This window comes from Bombus affinis, chromosome 15 (genome assembly GCF_024516045.1).
Source record: "Bombus affinis isolate iyBomAffi1 chromosome 15, iyBomAffi1.2, whole genome shotgun sequence".
NCBI lineage: Eukaryota > Metazoa > Arthropoda > Insecta > Hymenoptera > Apidae > Bombus > Bombus affinis.
Genome location: NC_066358.1, coordinates 3,973,857 through 3,993,711, shown reverse-complemented (window position 1 = coordinate 3,993,711; position 19,855 = coordinate 3,973,857). Strand labels below are relative to the sequence as shown.

The 19,855-nt window shown below is 44.9% G+C and overlaps 1 protein-coding gene across 10 annotated transcripts in view; it reads right to left on the bottom strand.

Annotated features, from left to right (window-relative positions):
• LOC126924950 (uncharacterized) overlaps window positions 1-19,855 on the bottom strand; it is an 80,598-nt gene that overhangs the window by 11,081 nt on the left and 49,662 nt on the right. For all 10 annotated transcript variants that reach the window (XM_050740008.1, XM_050740018.1, XM_050740009.1 and 7 more), the window contains exon 4: window positions 1,490-1,639. In XM_050740008.1, the coding sequence (XP_050595965.1) occupies window positions 1,490-1,639 (150 nt within the window). The remainder of the gene's footprint in view (window positions 1-1,489; window positions 1,640-19,855) is intronic.

Below are 19,855 nucleotides of genomic sequence, written 5' to 3'. Positions count from 1 at the left end.
CGACCTCTTACACTGAGAAATGGATACCTTCGCTTGTAAGTGTGTTGTTGGGATTATTTACGACCCGATCGTACATTTTTATCGTTAGAAAATTTCTCAAGTTAGAAGGTGGAATGGAAGGGCCGTCATTTAGGTAGAAAGATTTTTTGGAAACATCGAATGAGCGTAAATGAGGTAAATTCTTGTCCGCGTAGTACTTTCTTAATCGCGTTTCTGAAAATACGCAATCTCGTTTTCCTTTTCTCAACCTCGTTACTTACTGTCTTGTTTCTATCTCCTTGAATATTTTCATTAAATTAAGATAATTGAATAAATATAAAAATCCGATAGTTGCGTCAATGCTCAATTACCGCGAGTCTAGTAATTAAGTTGCGGATAATTAAAATGACGTAACATACGCTCGTCGGTAGGAGCAAACGTGTTAACAGATCGGTGCCCGTTGGTCGGCGCCGATTTATCGTTTTCTTGCGAGGAGCGAGTAAACGATGCAGAGCAATGCCGTTTTCCACCGCGCGTGTTTCCCGTTTCTTGTCAAGCGATAGTTCAAACAATCAACGTGCACTTGCACACGAACATACACCGAGATTAAAATAGGATCAACGTGGAAGACCAAAAACCTGCTCGATGGTTAATTAGGCGGCGGTGTAATAGAACTATCGATTGGATTTTCATCGCGACGGTTTTCACCGATGACAAAGTGGTTCTTCTTCTCTTTTGTTCGATTACCACGCGGAGAGAAGAAGACGAGCACGAGAAGAAACGATTGACCGCGCTCGGCAAAACAAATTGCATCTTCGGGAGGATTTTTGCTCGCAGGGATTAATGGGAAGTTCGGGTCGCTTTGAAGCGCGGCATTCTCGAACCTCGAAGAGCCAGAAGTCTTCAATTATTAATAAATTGAGGCCAGCCGCGTTCCCGCGCCGTTCCCCGCGACATTTTTCCCTCCGTCAGCGGCATACAAGTGTCCTCGTAAATGTCCACGATGTAAATAAGTCGTCAATCGAGTCTGAAGAGAGGCGAAAGAGCTACGTTCCGCGGGCTTTATTTCTTTAATCAGTTTTCATTTCGAGCAGCACCGCTCGTTGAAAAAGCCCGATCAACGTTTCTCAAACGACTTCGTCCAACTCTCTTGTCGTGCACGCTAAGCGTCCGGATATTTGGCCACGCTTGATCAATAACAGCGGCCATACATCCGAACAGCTGTATTTTTACAAATCGATCAATGCTGCTCAACGTCGATTCTTAAAATTAGTCGAAATATAGCGATGCTCGGTATCCTATCAACTGAAACATCTCGTAACGGCGAAGTAAAAAATATTAAAAAAAAGTTTCTCTCGTTCTATTAATCGGACAGCAGGGAATGTTCGTTGGTAACGAAAAGAGGGCTGACTCGAGTGGCAGTGGGCCACAATTCGTGGCCATTTATCCGGCCGATACGATTATATATTAAAAGATACATTTAGATCACGAAATGCTTTATAGTACTTACGTGATCAATGTTAATCTCTCCCTTGTACATGAACTCGACGAGGACTTTGATGTCTGAGAATTTGACGTCCCGCATTATGACAATGGGATCCTTCTCTTCGTACTGAGACAGGATCGTGTCGAAGTACGTGCTGCACGCTGATAGAACTACCTGCGAAAACAAAAGCGAAAGGACGCGTTAATGAAGGGACTAAACGATCCGTCGAAAGTTTCGACGCTTGCAAATCGACCATTAAAACAAGGCAAACCGGTTACGCGCGGGGAATGTGACCGACAAACGCGTCCTTGACAAATATTCGAGTTCAATGGACAGGAGAATATCAAGAACGAAGAAAATTGAGGACCACAGCGAAAGTTAATTCATAGGTCCGGATAAGGGCACGCGACGCCGCGTCGCTCTTCATTAATTACCCCGAAAATTGGCACGCCGCACGTGAGCTGTTATTCCGTGCGCACACGTACATACGCTGGCATACACAGAGGTACGCACACGTAATCTACGTAAAGGCACACATATATACGTATATCCTTGTTCGCAAGTACCATGAAAGTATCATAAGTATTACGACAGGAAGTGTAATTAACATTAGAAATGACTAGGAAATTTAATTCGTTCGACAGGTTTAACAGATTTTTCGGACGGCATTTAAACTAAAAATCTGCCGAGATTAACTCGATACAAAATTATATAATTATCGTAATTCACTGTATTATTATAAGTTTGGTAGAAAATAATCGTTTCTTCGATACTCTGGATTAATTGTAGCGTTTCGTATGAAAGCAGCAGGTGTTCTGATATCTACTTATGAATGGGAGTGAACGTAAGACATACGCGGATACGCATACGTAGGAACGATGACGATGCCAATGAACAGATCACGGAGATGATCGAATTCTTAAGCGGCGCTTCCGAACAGTGCCGATAAAATATGTATTTCCGCTTCGACGCCCAAGCCAGCTACTATGCGCAGATCTGTCATGAAAGTCAATGAAGCACTCGACGAACAGACTACTCTCTCGTTCTCTGACCGCTGTGATTTTTTTCTTAGCGCTAAAGCTCGTTACACACTTGCCTGAACTTAACGCTTTCCACTCGGACTCGTGGAAAGGGAAAAGAAAAAAAGAAAAACGAGAAAGAAACACGTGTTTCACGCTCAAGTTGCACACGTGCTCGTCGCGTAATATCTACCATGGCGCGACACATCGTTGTGCATGTAGTTATTATCTATTCTCCAAAGGTTTAAGCCCCTCCGTTTAACATTAAAATTAAAATCAAAACGTACGATGCGAGGCAGGATCTTTCGAGACTGAGCTCGATCGTACGGAACGCAGAACAGGACACGTTTCGGTCGACACGTTGGCGTCGATCTCTCGTAATTGAAGTGGAAACGGAGACAGGTGAACCGAGCTGTAGCGAACTGGAGCAATCTTAATAGACGAAACCGAATCGAAAGGGAACCGTGTTAAATTGAATCGAATCGATATCGAAAGCCTTGAGAACTGAAACACGCTTGGATTTAGGTCAGATCGGTTTAGACACGGAAACACAGCCAAGAATCAGTTTAAGATCGATTGGACGAGTGCGGAGCGGGCTTAAAGCGATTCAAGAACAGCTTCGCACGCCTACGTATTTAGCACCGTTGAACAACCGGTATTTCTGTCAATCGTGATTTTATTTGCTGACACGTCGTTTATAAACGACACATCTTCCGTCAGTATCCTGTCTACCGGTTCTATCGTAATTTTCTCGCCTCGCGTCGCTCCTTCCTTTTCTCGTACGTTAATCTGGTTATCGCGAAATATAGAAGATATAATCTTGTAAGCGATGTGTCGCTGGAAAAATTTATTTGCCAGTTTCAATTTAAAAGATCGCCATCCAGCTTTTCGCGTAACGAACGCACAACCGAGTGCTTAGTTTAAAAGATATGGATATCGCCATTATGTAGAATATAAATTGTTTTCAATCTGCGGGAAATTTATTACCCTCGCTGCCGTTCATTAACTTGTTTGTTGTCCGAGATTAAACCGGGTATATATCGTTTTCCATTCGACGATGCAAATCAGCCTGGCTTAGCCTAGATTTGTCACGTATCATCGATACTGTCAAACGCATTTAGCGCGTTTCATCGCGGATCATCCGGGAAAAATTACTTTCTCCGGCGCTCTCGCAAGAAATCGATGCTTTTTCGATTCTTTCGTAGTTTCAAACGAACGAAACGTGCAACAAGTCACGCGTTGCACGAATAATACATTTCGTTTCGATTATCCTTGTAATTTGCCTCGGACTAGACGCGAAGATTCTTTCGAAATTCCACGTTCGAGAAATCGCCACGAGTCGCGCGAAAGTTTCTTAGATTCGGCGGAAAATATTTCGCTGGAAGTTTACATTCGCCTTTTTGTCGATAAAATGTTGCGTTATAAAAGGCGCGTATTAAAACTGTAACAAAGGTTAAAATGAATATTTTAAACGAAAGGAATTATTTCCAATCTGTTCTTTACTCGATCACGAGTTCTAATTGTCAACCGAACGGGACACGAGCGTACGTACGATTTTCCCTTCGAATTTGCATTTTATTTCACGAAACGTAAACCCACCGTAAATCGTGTCCCCCTATGTTTTTTTTTTTTTTTACTGCTTCCTTTTTTTCCTTCGTCTCTTTTCGTTTTCTCTTTGTCGCTCGAGCATGGTCGCTCTATCGACTGCCGTATACCAGAGCGTTCGCGTAATTCCTTGAAAATTATTCTGCGAAATAACAATAGAATTTTACATGCAAGTAAAAAGAGGCAACTGAATACGTATTAATTCGTACCACGGTGTATTGTTGCATCGCAAAAGCCCCCGTTTCGTTTTGGTTGCGAATTATTTATTCCTTAACCCTTTAACCGGGGCTATACAGGTGCGAGGGAGAGACAGCGGGAGACAGGGAGAGAGAGAGAGAGAGAATTATCATGAATTTGTCTCCTCCTTCCCCTTTCTTCATTTTTCTGCTGTTTGTTTTTCCGTTTTTGTTCGCGGAAACAAATGTTTGCCAGCTATGAGTCGCATTATGGTTAGAGCGACGTGTATTATCGAAAACGTTGTCTGACAATTCCGCGTATCAAATCGTCCGATTTTTCACAACGTGCCCGAAACAATTCAACCAATTGCAAACGTCGAATTTGATTGCCGGTTACAGAAAGAACGTCGGATATTGCGCTTTTCCCTGGAAATAATTGCTCAGTTAAAGCGTTAATCGTTTCATACATCAAACAATTTTCCGTCAAAAGGAACCTCGAATATCCTGGCTCGCTCTTTGAAAATTGTCATTGCAACATTGATCACTCCACACGCGCAAATCGTTTTTAATCATAACGAGCATCAAATATCCTATTATTCTCGGGGGGCGGAAAAAATGTATTTTGTGCCGGTATGTATCGAAATGAAAAGCGGTACCAAAAATATCTACGTTCCATGCTCGCGTTCGTAAACAATTAATTACTTCGTACCAAAGGATGTAGAAATCTGGCCACCCCTGCACCATAGTTTGCCGACTAATGAATTTACAAATTACACACTGTCTTTCACAATCTCGTAGTCCTTTGCGTGAAGTAAAGTAATCAGTTAACTTGAAGATCGCAGGGGAAGAATTTGTCGTTTTTCAATGCTTCTTATTTAGCTTACTTTCCTGTTTTTTCTTTTTTCGTTTGTTTGTTTGTTTGTTTGTCTGTCCTTAGTGAAATTTGATAAGCGAGATTTCACTCATTTCGCCGACCAGCTAGAAAGCTGAAATTTCGAACACGCTTTCATTTCCAATGACAACACAACATAATTTTAAAAAATCGACAACTTTTTTTTTAATGCTTTTTATTCACCTTACTTTTCCGCCTGTTTGTTTGAGCGGAATTTTTGTAAGCGAAATTTCACCCACTTATCGACCAACTAGAAAGCTTAACTTTGGAAACATGTACATTTTTAATGCTAACACGATACACGATATAATACTTTTCGGTTTGTTTGTTTGTTTGTCTATCTGAGTGAAATTTCACTCGCCTCGCGAGCAGCTAGAAAGCTTTACTTTGGAAACATGTTCATTTTTGACGATAATACGATACAATTTAAAAAAAACCGACAAGTTTTTTCCGCCTGCTTCTCCGGTTTGTTTGTTTGTCTGTATGTCTGGGTGGAATTTTGTAAGCGAAATTTCACTCACCTCCCAGAACAGCTAGAAAGCTAGAAATTTTCAAGATTAGAAAGCAAAGAGTAAAACGCGCAAATTTCAAAAACTACAAAAGATTGGTTTTTATTTTAAGACGTGCCAGAAAGAAGAAAATAATTTTCCTAATCAGGTATCGTTGAATAAGTAATTGACCCTAATGACGATATACAGGGAAACCTGTATCATGTTGAACGCTCGCGGTAATCGTACACCAGGATTTCGTTCAATTGTTCAAATTGTTCAAAGTTTTCAGAATTTTTACGCTTTCAAACACCCTCTATTCGATTAGATAAAAATCGCGGATTCGCGATTTCGGTCAAATATTCTTTCCACTTCGTAATCGTTAGGGAATTGTCATCCTCGTCATCGTTTAGAAATTCCTTTATCGGAAAAGTTCATCGAAGAGAACGGAAGAGAGAACCAATTTGCCGATGCTGGTACCTAACTCATAATTTATGACTCGCAAAATTTTGTCAATGGTTACATCAATTCCGATGGCATCGACCGTTTAATAAAATTTCCGAACATTTGCTAGAAGAAAGACGCGGTAGGACGCAAACTGGTAGCAGGATCGAAGTATCGTGGAAAGGCCGGAGAAGCCGCGAAACATCTGGAAGCAGCTGTGTTTCTCGATTCGTCTGGCGCGCGGCGAGCGTATCGCGATCGCGGAAGAATAGTTTCCCATGGAAGAAGCCGAGGAACTCTCAGGTACGAAAGAGTGTCTGGCTCTCGGCCCCGCCCAGTCAATAGCCTGAATATTTAATGTTAGAAGTTCCGTATTGATTTTCGCGATTTTTACGTCTCCGCAAATAAGGCCGTAAAAGACCTAACGCCGCCGTGTCTGTTTCTTAGTGTACGTACGTATACAGTTTCCTTGCAAACGCACACGTGTACGCAAACCTATACACAAACATTCACACGTACGTATAAACGCATATACACGAGCGCGAAGCAGATCAAGTGGGGAGGGGGGAGAGAAAGACCAAGAGAGAACGAGAGAGAGAAGAGAGAAAGAGAGAGAGAGAGAGAGAGAGACGCGCGTTACTTTTCAGTGCCAGCTATATAACGCTTTTTATTATGCCGAGCCGCTTTTATGGGGAAATACTGCGATGAAAAAAGAGGAAGACGTCGAGACGCGCGGGGGAGGAAGGAAAGGGCAGAAGAAGAAAGAAATTGCACTGCCCGGGTTTCATATCGAGTCATTACGATCCCCGGGCACTTTCACCCCCCTCCCCCTCTGCCGCCACGTCCCGACGTCGAACCCGCGCCTACCCACCCCACGCACCCACCCATCCCAGTTGCAGACCCCTCCTTACCCACCCCTCCTCATACCACCTCATCCCTCTTCGCCCTTCCTCGTTTCCGCCGCCCACGACGTCTTCTCTGACATTAAACTTTTTATCGTGCATAACGGGGTGCTTCGTCTTTCGCCCGGGAATATAAAAAAAAAATAGCAATAAAAAATAAAAGAAAGAAAGAGAAAAGGAAGGAGAAAGGAGGATGGGTGGCCCGGAGAAAGGAAGGAGGAGGCGGAGGACGAGGAGGAGGATGGGGTAGGAGGATGAGGGGTGGGTAGGAAAGAGGAGGACGAAAGGAGGATATAAATGGACGGGGCCGATGGTGAGCGACCCCTTCCTCGGAGACGGGGGTGCGCCGCGTCGAATTTGTCGATTCGCCGGTTTTCTCTCCCCGGCGTAAAAGCTTGGCAGACGCAATCGATTGTACCTACGTGTGCACACCCCCGTGGGGCTGACGCGGACCCGACCGAGGGGGGTGGTGGCAAAGAAGCACGGAATGATAGCCGACGTATCGTTGTTGATGTTAACGCTGCCTTACGGTTATTTATTGATATGCGCGGCCTCGTTGCCTCGCTGCAATAACGCCACGTCGCGTCGGCACGAGCCGCGAGACGCGACTGTCTCTCGCGATCGTTGCGAATTTTTCACCCCTTTGGTCGTTTTGCCTTTGCCATTCGCCGTCTCGACCAGCCAACCTTCGCACACGCTCTTTCGCCGTTCTCGTCTCGCCTGGATATTGCCACGGACTTTCGACGAAGAACACGAGACTTTCGTTCGAAGAGACGGTAGTTAGCTTTTTTTCTAGCTGCCGAACCTTTGGAGACTTCAACGCCTCCTTCGAAACACAGAACAAGCGCTTCCATTTTTACGAAAATCAACAAAAATATATGTCACACGCGGAGTAGACTTTTGCTTAACTGGCCTTTACGACACTGAACCTCTCTGATCGACCAATCGAACATATATACCGACTATCGTTTACCGGTTGACGGATCAACAAACACGCGATGATTTTTCTGCTGGTCGGTCGTTCTCCTCTCCGTGAAAATGTGATCGGTTTAAAGCAGGACCGGCTAACCGACAGTGTACACAGTTTAGCGTATTTCAGTGGCGACGCGAGATAATGGAAACGCGTGTGCAAAGAGCACCAAACCTGTTAAAGTAATATTTAGAAAGCGAAGGTTCGCTTCTGCGACTCGTTCATTGTCATTACCAATGCAGGAAAAATAATAAATGCGAACGCTGCTTCACCGTGTAATCCATATTATTCCCGTTTAACGTCTGAGAAAGCGTAACCGGGACGTTTTCTACTTGTGACGTGCACGTCGGAAGCACGTGGCAAACGAGTCGATGATTCTCCAACGAGTAATTCTATCGGTTAAATATCCCGCTCAATGTTTCGACTAAAATATTCAAATACCGTGGAACGGTGGACAAAGAGCCAGAGAAAGTTAGTCGATGTGTTTGCGTTTGGAGGGTTGGATCGTCGAAGAAGGGTAGAGCGGCTGGTTGAAGAAGACATAGTTTTTGATCGAGCGACCAAATATGACGCACGGTTTGTGGCTGTCGTCCGACGCAAGGGGCATTCGCTCGCTACGAAGTTCATTAGAAAAACGAGATTACCGGCCTCTGCCTGTAGTTACGTAATTCGATCGATAGTTCAGGCGTTTCCCGTTTCTGGCGACCGACGAGGAGAAGCAAAAGGGGAGAGATACTGGAACAGACAGCGCAGGAGGAGAACGAAACGGAAGGGTAAAAAGAAATTTGCGGGCGCGATGGAGGTAGGTGTGCCCTTGAAAAAGGGACTCGCGGCCAAAAAATCGAATCTGCGCCTTCGAAACGCCTGCACGACGTTTCGTTTCGTTTCGTAATATCGAGGAGAGTGTAGGAAGAGAGAGAGAAGAAAAAATACTGACAAGTTGTTGGAAGGGATCGGAGCAACGAAATTAAATCCAATTTCGCCAAGGACTTTTTTCGTGCATCTCCTCCGCACACTTTTCTTTTTTTCCACTTTTCCAAACTAATCTCGCGTTTCGTTAAAACCATTGCACGAAAGAGGTTAATGAGCCTGTAACTGAACGTTTCGAAGTTAAAAGGACTTTTATAAAACAAGCTAAACGGTCTAGACAAGCTTGCCGAGTTGCCGTCGAATTTCCTGCGAGAAGGAAATAAAAGAAAATAGAAAGAAACATACAGATCATGCACCGTTTCCGAAGCAATCAGAGTCCACGACACAATACATTCTTATCGATCAACGATTACACAATGTTGATAAAAAAAAATGTCTCTATCGGTCTGTTCCTGTGAGGGAATTTTCAGTAAGTTTGTTACGACGTAGCAGGTAATTTAGATTATTGGTCACATCGGAAAGGAAAGATATGACGAAATGTAATTAGCACAAACCGACGTCTCTAACGATCGAGGAATCGATGCAACGTAAAAGTCTAGCGAAGAAAGAAAAAGGAGAAAAAAAAGAAAACGAAGATGGGTCTGAAAGGGCGAGAGCCTTGGATCGAATCGAAGTTCCCGTCGTGACGCTGAAAGTGATCGTGGAGCGAGGTCGACGACACTCGCGAAGCAGCCGGTTGTCGTTTATATTAGCGAGAGTCCATCCAAACAGATTCTCTTCACACACGCATACACACACACACACAAAAAAAAAAGAAAAAAAAAGGAAAAAGAAACGTCTTACGTAATTCCATAAATAACGCATACACACGACTATCTCCCGAGTTCATCGTATTGCATCGATGAATGGAGAGCCGAAATCAGTGAAAACCAACACGTTCGCCTCGCGAATGCTCCAACGTTTGTGCTGCTTTCGACTTTAGAACCTCGTAGGCGTTGCGCAATTTCGTTGGATTCGGTATCAATCGTTCGAGTTCTTTTTCATCCAGTCGAATGCAACTATATGGGATCGTTAACAAACTGGCTCGTTGCGTGAAATTACGTAACCGTTCTCCAGCAACAAAATCGAAGCGAAACACGCGAGGCGTGCGAACTGGTCGAATGGTAGCAAAGTATTAGCAATTTGTACGACCTACTCAGTCTACCGCGTTCCAAAGAACGTTATTAGATTATCGGGGAACACGGCACGGCCATCTCTATGTAGCGTTACAAGTTCGCCTGGTCGCAGCTGTAACGCGGGACCAACTGGTGGCATAACGCGTTCTAGGTCGAGGGAAGGATCGTAACCGACGAGTGAACGAATTCTGAGAAAGCGGCCGACCGTGAAGGCCAGGGCCGTGACAAAGCGAACGGTGAAATTTTCGAATTTTCACCTTGGTCCTGCTTCCGTCGAGCGACGCGGAATATACACAGGCGCACACGAGCTAGACGCTGTCTCTGTGATATGATATCACAGGAGGAAAGGGAAAGGCCGCGGCTGCTGCGAGAGAAGGGAGGAATAGAGAGGATAGCGGAGGGTCACGACGACAAAAGGGACAATGCTGCGGATAGAGACAGAGAGAAAGGAGGATGGAGCAGCGGAGGCGAATGAAGGCAAAGCGAAAAAGAGATAATGAGAAACAGCGTGCTAGAGTAAAAGGACGGGGGGGGGGGCGCAGGGAGGAGTAGAAATAGTGCTGCAGCGAGGGGAGAAAAAGAGGCAAAGTCAAAGAGCGAACATGGGAAGGGTAGGAAGAGGAAAGAAAGAAAAAAAAATAGAAAAGAGGGGCCAGCGAAAAATGATAAAAAAGTCAGGAGGAGAGAAAGGATAGGGCGAAGGAAGATTGAAGCGGAAAGGGGAACGGCAGAATTGACGGCGAGGGAGAGAAGGAAAAAATGGAAAAGGAGAGGTGCAATGGGAAAGGGTGCGAGGAAGAAAGGAAGAGCGAGGGAGTCGAAGGGAAGAAAAAGAGGGAACCGGAATCGAGAAGGAGAGAAGACAAACGCAATTGTCCGAGGTGAGTGTGTGTACGCTCCGAATGTACATCCCAGTTCAGAAGTATTAGGATACTTATCAGGGCCTAAATAAACTCGGAAAATTATTAGGTAATTTTCAAAACGTTCGAGAATTCGTTATTTCGTTCTTAACGTTAGATCGGAAAGGTCCGGTATATCCGATGTTGGAGTAATAAAATTTGATGTAACAAAGCGAAAACTCTTTCCTCGTCCGTGTACCGCGTCTTTCGATCGCCACTCTTTTTACAGAGGTAGTTTCAATCTCCGAACACGGACTATTTTGCGGTACGTTACACGTTGTCATATAACATATTACGATTATAGTTGGAACATGTTATTGTCTTAAACCATTAGCTCGCAACTTTTAAAAAACGAATAAGTAAAATTAAACTCTATAATATAGTAGTAGCTTTGTACGTAATACAGTTTCCGCGGTTGTTTGATTAATTCGGACCTCCTCGTAGTTTCGGGCTATGTTGTTCATGAAGCGTTAGTCGGACGTGGATGCTTTATGGTCTAACGCGTCGAACGAGATAGCGATTGCTAACGGTTCGGTTAATTTCCTAACGATTTTTCGAGTTTACTCAACTTTTCATACATGTGCCAATACTTATGAACGGGAGTGTACGTACGCGTCTCCACTTGCTCGCGCCGTATGTATATGGGGCTTGCGTGTCTCCACGATCGCAGTGGCGTAAGGAACACGCCGATCTCTACAAAGTAGAACGTAGTCACGCGCTGATTTTCTAATAACCCAGCGAGATTTCATTGATTTGTAATCGTCACGCTCCAACGACTTAACAACCGAGGAAACGTAAGCGCGACGTTGTCCGACAGATCGAGAGGAACAAATCGCACACGTGTGTGAACAACGTGCGATTTATTCGACCGATTTCGAAAGTTTTTGGAAAATTCGAGCAATGCGAAGGCCGATCTCGCCCGGCACATTGCTCGATTCCTTTGACTGGTTACACGTTTGCCTCTCTCTTCCAGGGAAAAACCAACGAGACAACGTTCCACACCCGATCCTAAGCGCCTTTCCAACGTTTCACGTAGTACTACGTGTTCCCTGCTCGACTTTGATAGCCAATCGCGCGAAAGATAAGGCGAAACCACGCCTTCTATAGCGAAATGTTGCTGAGATATACGATTAAACGTCAATGCGCACAGAGTGCCACGTTTCGACGATTAATATAATACAGCGCGATTGACTTCTTCAACTTTCGTTATTAGGCTTAACGACACCACCCTCCGCACCATGAACAATGCTTTCTTCCAGATCGCAGAGATGAGTTTTATCGACGCATCTCCACCATTAATATCTCGAATCAAGCTCTTTTTACCGCTTTGTCGTGCCACTTTGCAGATCGAGTTACCTCGTTATAACGCGATCTACCGACTATCCCGTTACGCCAACTTTATACCACGGTCAAGCACAATCGCTATCTTTGACAAATGTAAAATTTTAGTGCTACGACCCGTGCTGTGTGCTTAGACCTGATTTAACGGATTTGCGGTACCACGAACTTTTAAATTCCTCGCAGCAGTTTTCCACAGCTCGATAGGCGAGATCCTGTGACAAACCCCGGAGTTTCCAAACGGTCGTACGAAGACCAATCGAAAGATCCCCACGACATAACTCCTAACCTCTCGAATTCCATCGGGGTGTTACATTCCGGCACCTCCGCGCACATCGTGTATCACTGGCTTTCGGTTCTCTGAAAGGCGCAACGCGCAAAGGATAAAAGGATACGAGGAACGTTTCTGTCTCGAAATAAGCAACTCGCCGACAGAGTGAGAAATCCAAGAACGAGTAAGAGGTTCGCGAAAGCGAAAGGTCGTAAATTTTTCTGCTCGAACGAACAGTGACATCGTTTAATAAAAGACGAATAGAATATGCGTAATGCTTTCTCGCTCTGGTATTAGCGATTCTGACGTGTTATGTGCTGCTCGGCCGATCACTTTATAATTTGCCGCTATCTCCAGCCTGTCGCCCGTTCTCCGTGTTCTTTCTTGTCCCGTTCGAGAACAAAGTCAAGCCGAACGGTATACGCGTCTCGCAATAGGCCGGCACCGAGCGCGTCGTCTGTCTAGAGGCAAAACTATATTATCGATATTAATGGTAATATTAATAACAATGAAAGTATATTGTAGCATTAAAAATGTTGAAACGGTGCGCTTTAGAACCGCGATCATACCTCGAAACAGACAAGTTAAATCGCCATCTATCTGTAAATCGCTTCACACGTCGCGAAACCGTTTAAGTATCGTGACAACACAGCTATCTGTGTGCGAGTACACGCACGCTACTTTTGTGCGTAAATACATTCAAAAATCGCAATCAATCAATCGTAATCAATCTATCTCCTCCAATCACACGCGACGAGAGCTAACATGATTGGTTACACCCCTTGACCGAACGTGAACCTTTCGCTCGACACTATATACACATATACTCGTAATTCGAGATCGCTACGACGAACGTCGTTTGTTGTTTGGAACACGTAAGCCGAAGTTCTCCAGAATTTCTATACGGCTATATGTTGACCGAACTTTTGTATTGACGATCGATAAGATTGCACATAAGCGAATCGTCGTTCTTTATTCTTGATGTATTAAACGCAAGAGCGTTTCCTACCGTCGGTATTAATATCAATTTTACCGATACTTAAAATTCCTACGCCACTGCGCGGTAATTTTCGTATGGAAATAGCGAACAGAAATAACATTCCTGAATATTCCTCGAAAGATTAGAGGGAATACTGTGAAAAATATTTCGACGCTCTATCAGAGATACGAACGTAGGTGATTCTGTTCATTATGCAATTAGACCAACACTCGTTGAAACCCATCTGCTTTCGTAAATACCCTCGGTTGAACGAGTTTGCCGGATCAACTTCATAAATCGAAATACAGAAAACAAGTACATTTATAAGAATAACTCGTCTCTTAAGATAACGAGCATTGATTTCGCGATAATCGTGTCTAGTGATAACACGTAATAAAGTAGAGGAGTATGCAAGAAGATGGAAAAGCTGCGTGAAAAGCAGAGTTGATCGAGCTAACTGGCGAGAGAGCTCGAATGACGTTAACATCTGACGTTTATTCAAATAAGTTGGACGAACGATCGATTAGGATATTTACGCGGTAAAGAACCGCGTGAGGGCATAAATTTTTGTAAAATACAGTTATCCGTGGGAACGGTGCTCGGATCGCGTGCGAGCTGAAATTGCAAGTTTCGCCGAAGCGTGGAGTGGATCGGTGAATCCCGAAGGGCCAGCGAATAGGTGGCGCGATTCTTCGTCATCGCGAAGCTTGGTCTGCGAATTGCTACGTTGAAACGTGGCTCGCGAGACGTCGCGACAGCTGCGACAATGTAGATGTACGCCAATAGGGGCCGAGGGAAACGAGCAAGAGCGAGATCTAATGAAAAATATTAAACTCCGAGACACGAGTAAAACAAATTAATCTTCTACGCCACTGCTGATGGTATGAGAGAGAAGGAGAATTGGTTTTGGCTGTGTGTGTGTTTGTGTGTGTTTCGAGGGAAGAGAAGCGTGACTCAGTGTGAACGCAGACGACAAAAGAGAGAGAGAGAGAGAGAGAGAGAGAGAGAGAGAGAGAGAGGGATGGAGAGAGAGAAAGCGAGAGGAAGGATGGGGAAAAAAGTACTTACGCCTGTACGAAAATATCGATTATATTTTTTTACGAGTTCACTCGCTTCGGCGGGTGTTAATTTCGTGAAACGACCTTTTCCTTCGCCACGCGTCGCTCGTAAAATCCCATTAACACGTGCGAGAGCACTCGGCCTCTCCGTCTCTCTGTCTCTCTCCCTCTCTGTTTGCTACTCGCGCTTTCGCCATCCTCTTTCTTCGTCCGTCCGGTTGTCCCGACGCGCACCGAGAGAAAATTCAAGCGCGCGTTTCCCACCCGGGCTTTTGAAGAATCACCAACGCGCCGATTTTCCCCGGGGTGTCGGTGAGACCGGCTGCGTTTTCACTACTTTCTTTTTTTTTTCTTTTTTTCACGCCGGTGTCACCGAATTTCGACCTCCTTTTTCTCTTCGTTTCATTGCCGGCAACGCGTCGTTTAATGAACGCTTTGTTTACCTGCTCGTCGGTGTTAATCGAGTCTTTGTCGAGCGCGTGCTCCAGGAACGAATCTCTCGTCGAACAAATCTTTTCTATTTATGTTTGCACGAGTGGGTGGATCGTGTGTGCTCTGACCGGAGAAGCACGATCTTTATTCCGTGGCATTAATTAACGTGTTCATTGCGTACGACGCGAATCCAAGTTGCCGTGTGGCTTTAACTTACGTACAACCCCGTTCCCATGAGTATTCGTTTGCTTAGCACGATTTAAATAAACTTACAGAATCATCAGGAAATTATCGAAACGTTGGAGAATTACCGTCTCACTGGAAACGTTAAACCGGCTAAAGAACGCGTACACATACATGTAACATCGTAATGATCAGACTGTAGATACTTGTGCATTTATATAAGACTATGAATTTATGGAAAACCGTACAGTATATGTAGTAATATATAAAAGTACAGAAAATATCCACGATAAAGTATTCGTAATTTACAGCTGGTTTTTAATTCTTAATAAATGAAACGAATCTCTATCTAAGTTTTGTTCGTTCAGTGGCGCTCATAGAAACATAAATTTCCATAAAAATCCGCAGTCTGGTAATAACAATCTCCATTTGCTATAACGAAGCGAATCTTTCTCTTGCCTATGGATCTATCGCCTCTTTCCATTACCATTGCGTACCGTTGCAGATATCGAACGATATTACGATGCAACAAGGGATTGATTATTACTGGCGATCGTTTTCATATCGCGATATCTCGCAGCAAATCGCATATGTAGATTATTTTCGGGCGAGCGTCGCGGCCACGCTCGACTGTTGGCTCACGGAATAAAGGCGTACTATTATTTATACAGTTAGGAAGCGGCGCGTCGTGTTTTTTAGAACACAGGATGTCCGGGTTTAACGACCCTGGCACCTGGCAACCCTTCTGGCACGGCATATAATTACCCGCGAGGCACACGGTGTTGTAATGTGCATCTCCTGTTGGCGGGATAGAACCTGAGAACACGCGTGGATATCATCGTCACGGTCGCAGACCGCGAGGAATCTCACTGTCGTTTTCTTTGCGTTTCCGCGCCCGCTTTGATCGATAGACCGACCTCGATTGTCGGTTCACATAGTGACCAACGATCGAAAAATTGTGGCAACGATCGAACCGAACAACCGCCAGTTGACTAGGTTCCCAGACGATTCGTAGTTAAAGTGGCGCGATCCTTTACCTTTTCCCAGAGATCTTTGAGCGGCGACTTCCAACGACTTGGGACTCGTCCAACCTTGGGATTCGTTTCGCGAAATTGATTTCCATCGAGCTCGAAAGTGAAGGTCGGTCGATCGAGGTGTTAGATTTTGAACGTCACACCCTGACTGGAATACGCGAGAGATCGGAATATACTTAGATTTCGTGACGAGTCGGGAAATTCAGTGAACGGTGAATTTCGCATAAATGAAAAATGAATTTAACCTAGAAACTATTCGGTATCTAGTACGGAGTATACATAGAATCTGGTCTATAGGTGAAAACTGCTTTTGAAAAAATAGGTCGCGATGCGGTTAGCCGGCACGGCCATCCTTGAGCGTATCGTTCAGCGATTTTAACGCGAAAGTTTACAGAGATGAAAGATCGCCGGTGGAAATTTCGCTGGAATTTTTCATTTTCATTTCATTCGATCCCCTTGCCAATAGCATCTTTTTCATCTTCGAGCTTCTCAAAGAATGTAAAAGAGACTCGGCTCGGTGTCGCGCCTATTCCGGAGAACTCGAGGTTAACGGAACGTTGGTCGTCAAGAAAAACCATCGGCCCAACTGTTAAACGGTATTTTTATGAAACCCTGTTTCCCATATGGTCCCAGATCGGAAAGTGCTTAAGACGATTACTATAATATCGCACGTATCATTTTCTTATAATACAACGTTCCAAATGAGATAATAACCGTTCAACGTTTACATAATCACCGGTTGATTTTACATGTTTATTTAAGTCTGCCTAAGTGTTTATACCGAACAGGGGTATACATCTTAGCTGTCGAAGAAACGAACGAATTCGCTTTTCTTCTGTTTGCACGTGTTCGTCGCGAAATCGATATTTTTTCCGTCGACGTGTCTCGAGGATTCAACTTGATGGTGTTTCTATGGCAGTTACGAAACGCACCTTATCTCGGCCAGTCTCTCTAACGAGTTTAACGACGTGCAGAGGCATATCGTATCGGTGGAAATCGTCCTGGGCTTTAAAATATTCACAAAACACGGACATCCATTCATTTAATAACAATAGTCGGAAATCAAGCTGTCTGCATCAGGGATCGTCGGGTCCCGGCACTTGAAATCGGTTTATTTTACGAAAAAGACGACCTCAGCTGCCACGTGCAAAGCGAAAAGCGTTACATCGAACAGCAATCGATATTTAACCTCTCACCGGCGGCGATCGTGAAAACGAACAACAAGGAAGTAAACGCACCACCGTCATAAAACAAACCACAACATTGTAGCACGACTGATGTTACATTTTGATCGCACCACCGCCTCTGTCGTTTATATTTCAATCTGAACGAGTATTTCCACCTACGCTGTCATTCGCGTATATCTTGCCGTTCGTATTTTCCGTAGTCTTTCTCGCAAAAAAAAAAAGAAGAAGAAAAAAGGAAAAAGGGTAGAAAAACGTGACAAGTCTCTCGCTAAAGTACCTCGCCGTTTTGACCGGCTATCGAAAAATAAACGCGTCTATCTTTTGATTTATCTATCGAAAATACGTTCTACGAACTGTCGAGATAAGATTTTTCGAGAAATTTCGAAATTTGCGAAATTTCAGACCGTAGAGATAATAAACTCGTTGCTAGATGCTTACGGAGTTACGGGGAAAACGAATGAACTCGTTAATTGACTTTCCAATCTCTCGGATATAATAACAACTTTTTTAATTCACAGGTGCACTATTTTTGAATACGTGGTGTTCCATCGCTATCAAAAACGAAATATCATCAGGCAAAACAATGGAGAAGAGAGAAAAAGCAACTTCTATTTTCCCTCCCCGTTCGTGATCGCATCTACGATCATCGAGCACACCTGGATACAGGTGGCAGAGGCTAGGGGAGCAGCTGTCTGTAATTCCTGACCTTACGAGCCGCGATGGGATCTGGACAGTTCAACCAACCGCTCTAGTCGCGTGACAAACGTTTCGAGTAATTGCGAACACCTTTATTCGAGATCGGAAAGTGCATTTGAAATCGAAGACGAACCGTTCATACGGAAGGAAGGAATTTCTTCTGGAACGAAGAAACCGATCAACGTAAATTAAAATGCTCCGAGAATTAAAAAAACGAAAGATGGGAAGCCTAAGAGATCGGATCTTAAATCGAACTTGCGACTTTACCGAAAACGAGTGAAAATTCGAATTTCGAGATTCTTTTTCTTCGAGTTTCGTACAATTCGAAAGATTTCAGAAACTCGTAAGACGGGACCCTTCGTAATAATTTTCGCTACAGTAATTTAACAGCGGTATAGCGATTTTCCTTTCGTAAATCGCAGCGACTCTAAAGCTACGGTAAGTCGAAGATTTCAGTTCTCCCCTTGACATTCGAATTACGCCGGTTGAACCGTATTTCTGTACGGTGGTGTACGTGGGAAGAGAGGCATGGGTGGACCCGCTGGTTACACGTTGGTGTCGTTTTTGATCCCGAGGGGTGTCTCGAAGAGTGCGCGCACTCGTCCGCGCGTTGGCTTTTGTTTTCCGGCGCGATGACGCGGCGGCGGCGGCGTCCGCGCGACATCACCCTCTCCTCTATTTCTCGTTGTGTGTGTTGTCGGTTTCCCGCGCGGAGCGGCGCGGCATCGCGACGCGCGCGCGACCAAGCCTCCCGGTGTGTACGAGGCCGAAAAGGAACGAGGAAAAAGGCCGCGCGCGTCGGCGTCGCTCGGTGGCGGCATTCTAAATTTAGGAGGAAGTATTGATTTTACAATTTGGACCCCTCCCAAAGTAAAAAATAAACCAAGCCAAACGTACTCTACTTTGATAGAGTGCCTCTCCTCTGCGCGGCTCGTTTCGACGCACAGCCGAGACGGAGATACAAAAAGGGAAACATGGAAGGGGTGGCGGCGAGCCGTCGGGCTCGAAAGAGAGGGGGTGAAACAGCCCCCGCAAAAAGGGGTGGGAGAGGGGGGAAGAAAAGAAGAAGATAGCGATTGCCAGGGAAAGTGAGAGGGTGAGAGGCTAAGGGAGCGAAACGAAGCACAGCGGGAGCAAAGCTAGAGCGAAAGAAGAAAAAGAAAGACAGAAACGAAAAAAAAGAAAGAAAGAAAGAAAGAAAGAAAGAAAAGGGTGGAGGTGGAGGTTGGTTGAACGGGAGTCGGCTGGGGCCGAAGGAGAACCACCGTTCTTTCTTCGAGGGGGTGGGGAACAGAGAGTGGCGAAATACCGTAGTTCTAGCCTGGTAAGAAACAAAGAACAGAAAATTGATCGTTTGTTAAGTTTTATGTTCCCCGGGGCAGGCGAGGGTGGTCTGCCGCCCCCACCCTTCTCCGTTGACTTTTCCTCTCGCTCTATCGTTCGTCCTCGGCTTCGTCGGCCGGCTCGTCTCGTCTCTTTTCACCCGCCTCGCGACGCGCAATAAGACGAATCGAGGAAATTCTCCGCCCGGCACTGCGCCGCCAACCAAGAGGTGGGCACGCAGAAAAACCTACCAAGAGAAAGAGAGAGACAGAGAGAGAGAAAGGGATAGGCGAAACGGGGCTCGGCAGAGAACCGATAGAGAGACACGTGTATGAGGAAAAACGCAAGGGGATGAAACGGATGAACGCTATCGTCCAAGTCAATGGAAGCTGGACGAGATTGGGTCCTCCCGTTGTCGTCTACTCGCCAGCTTTTTCCACTCTCCAAGG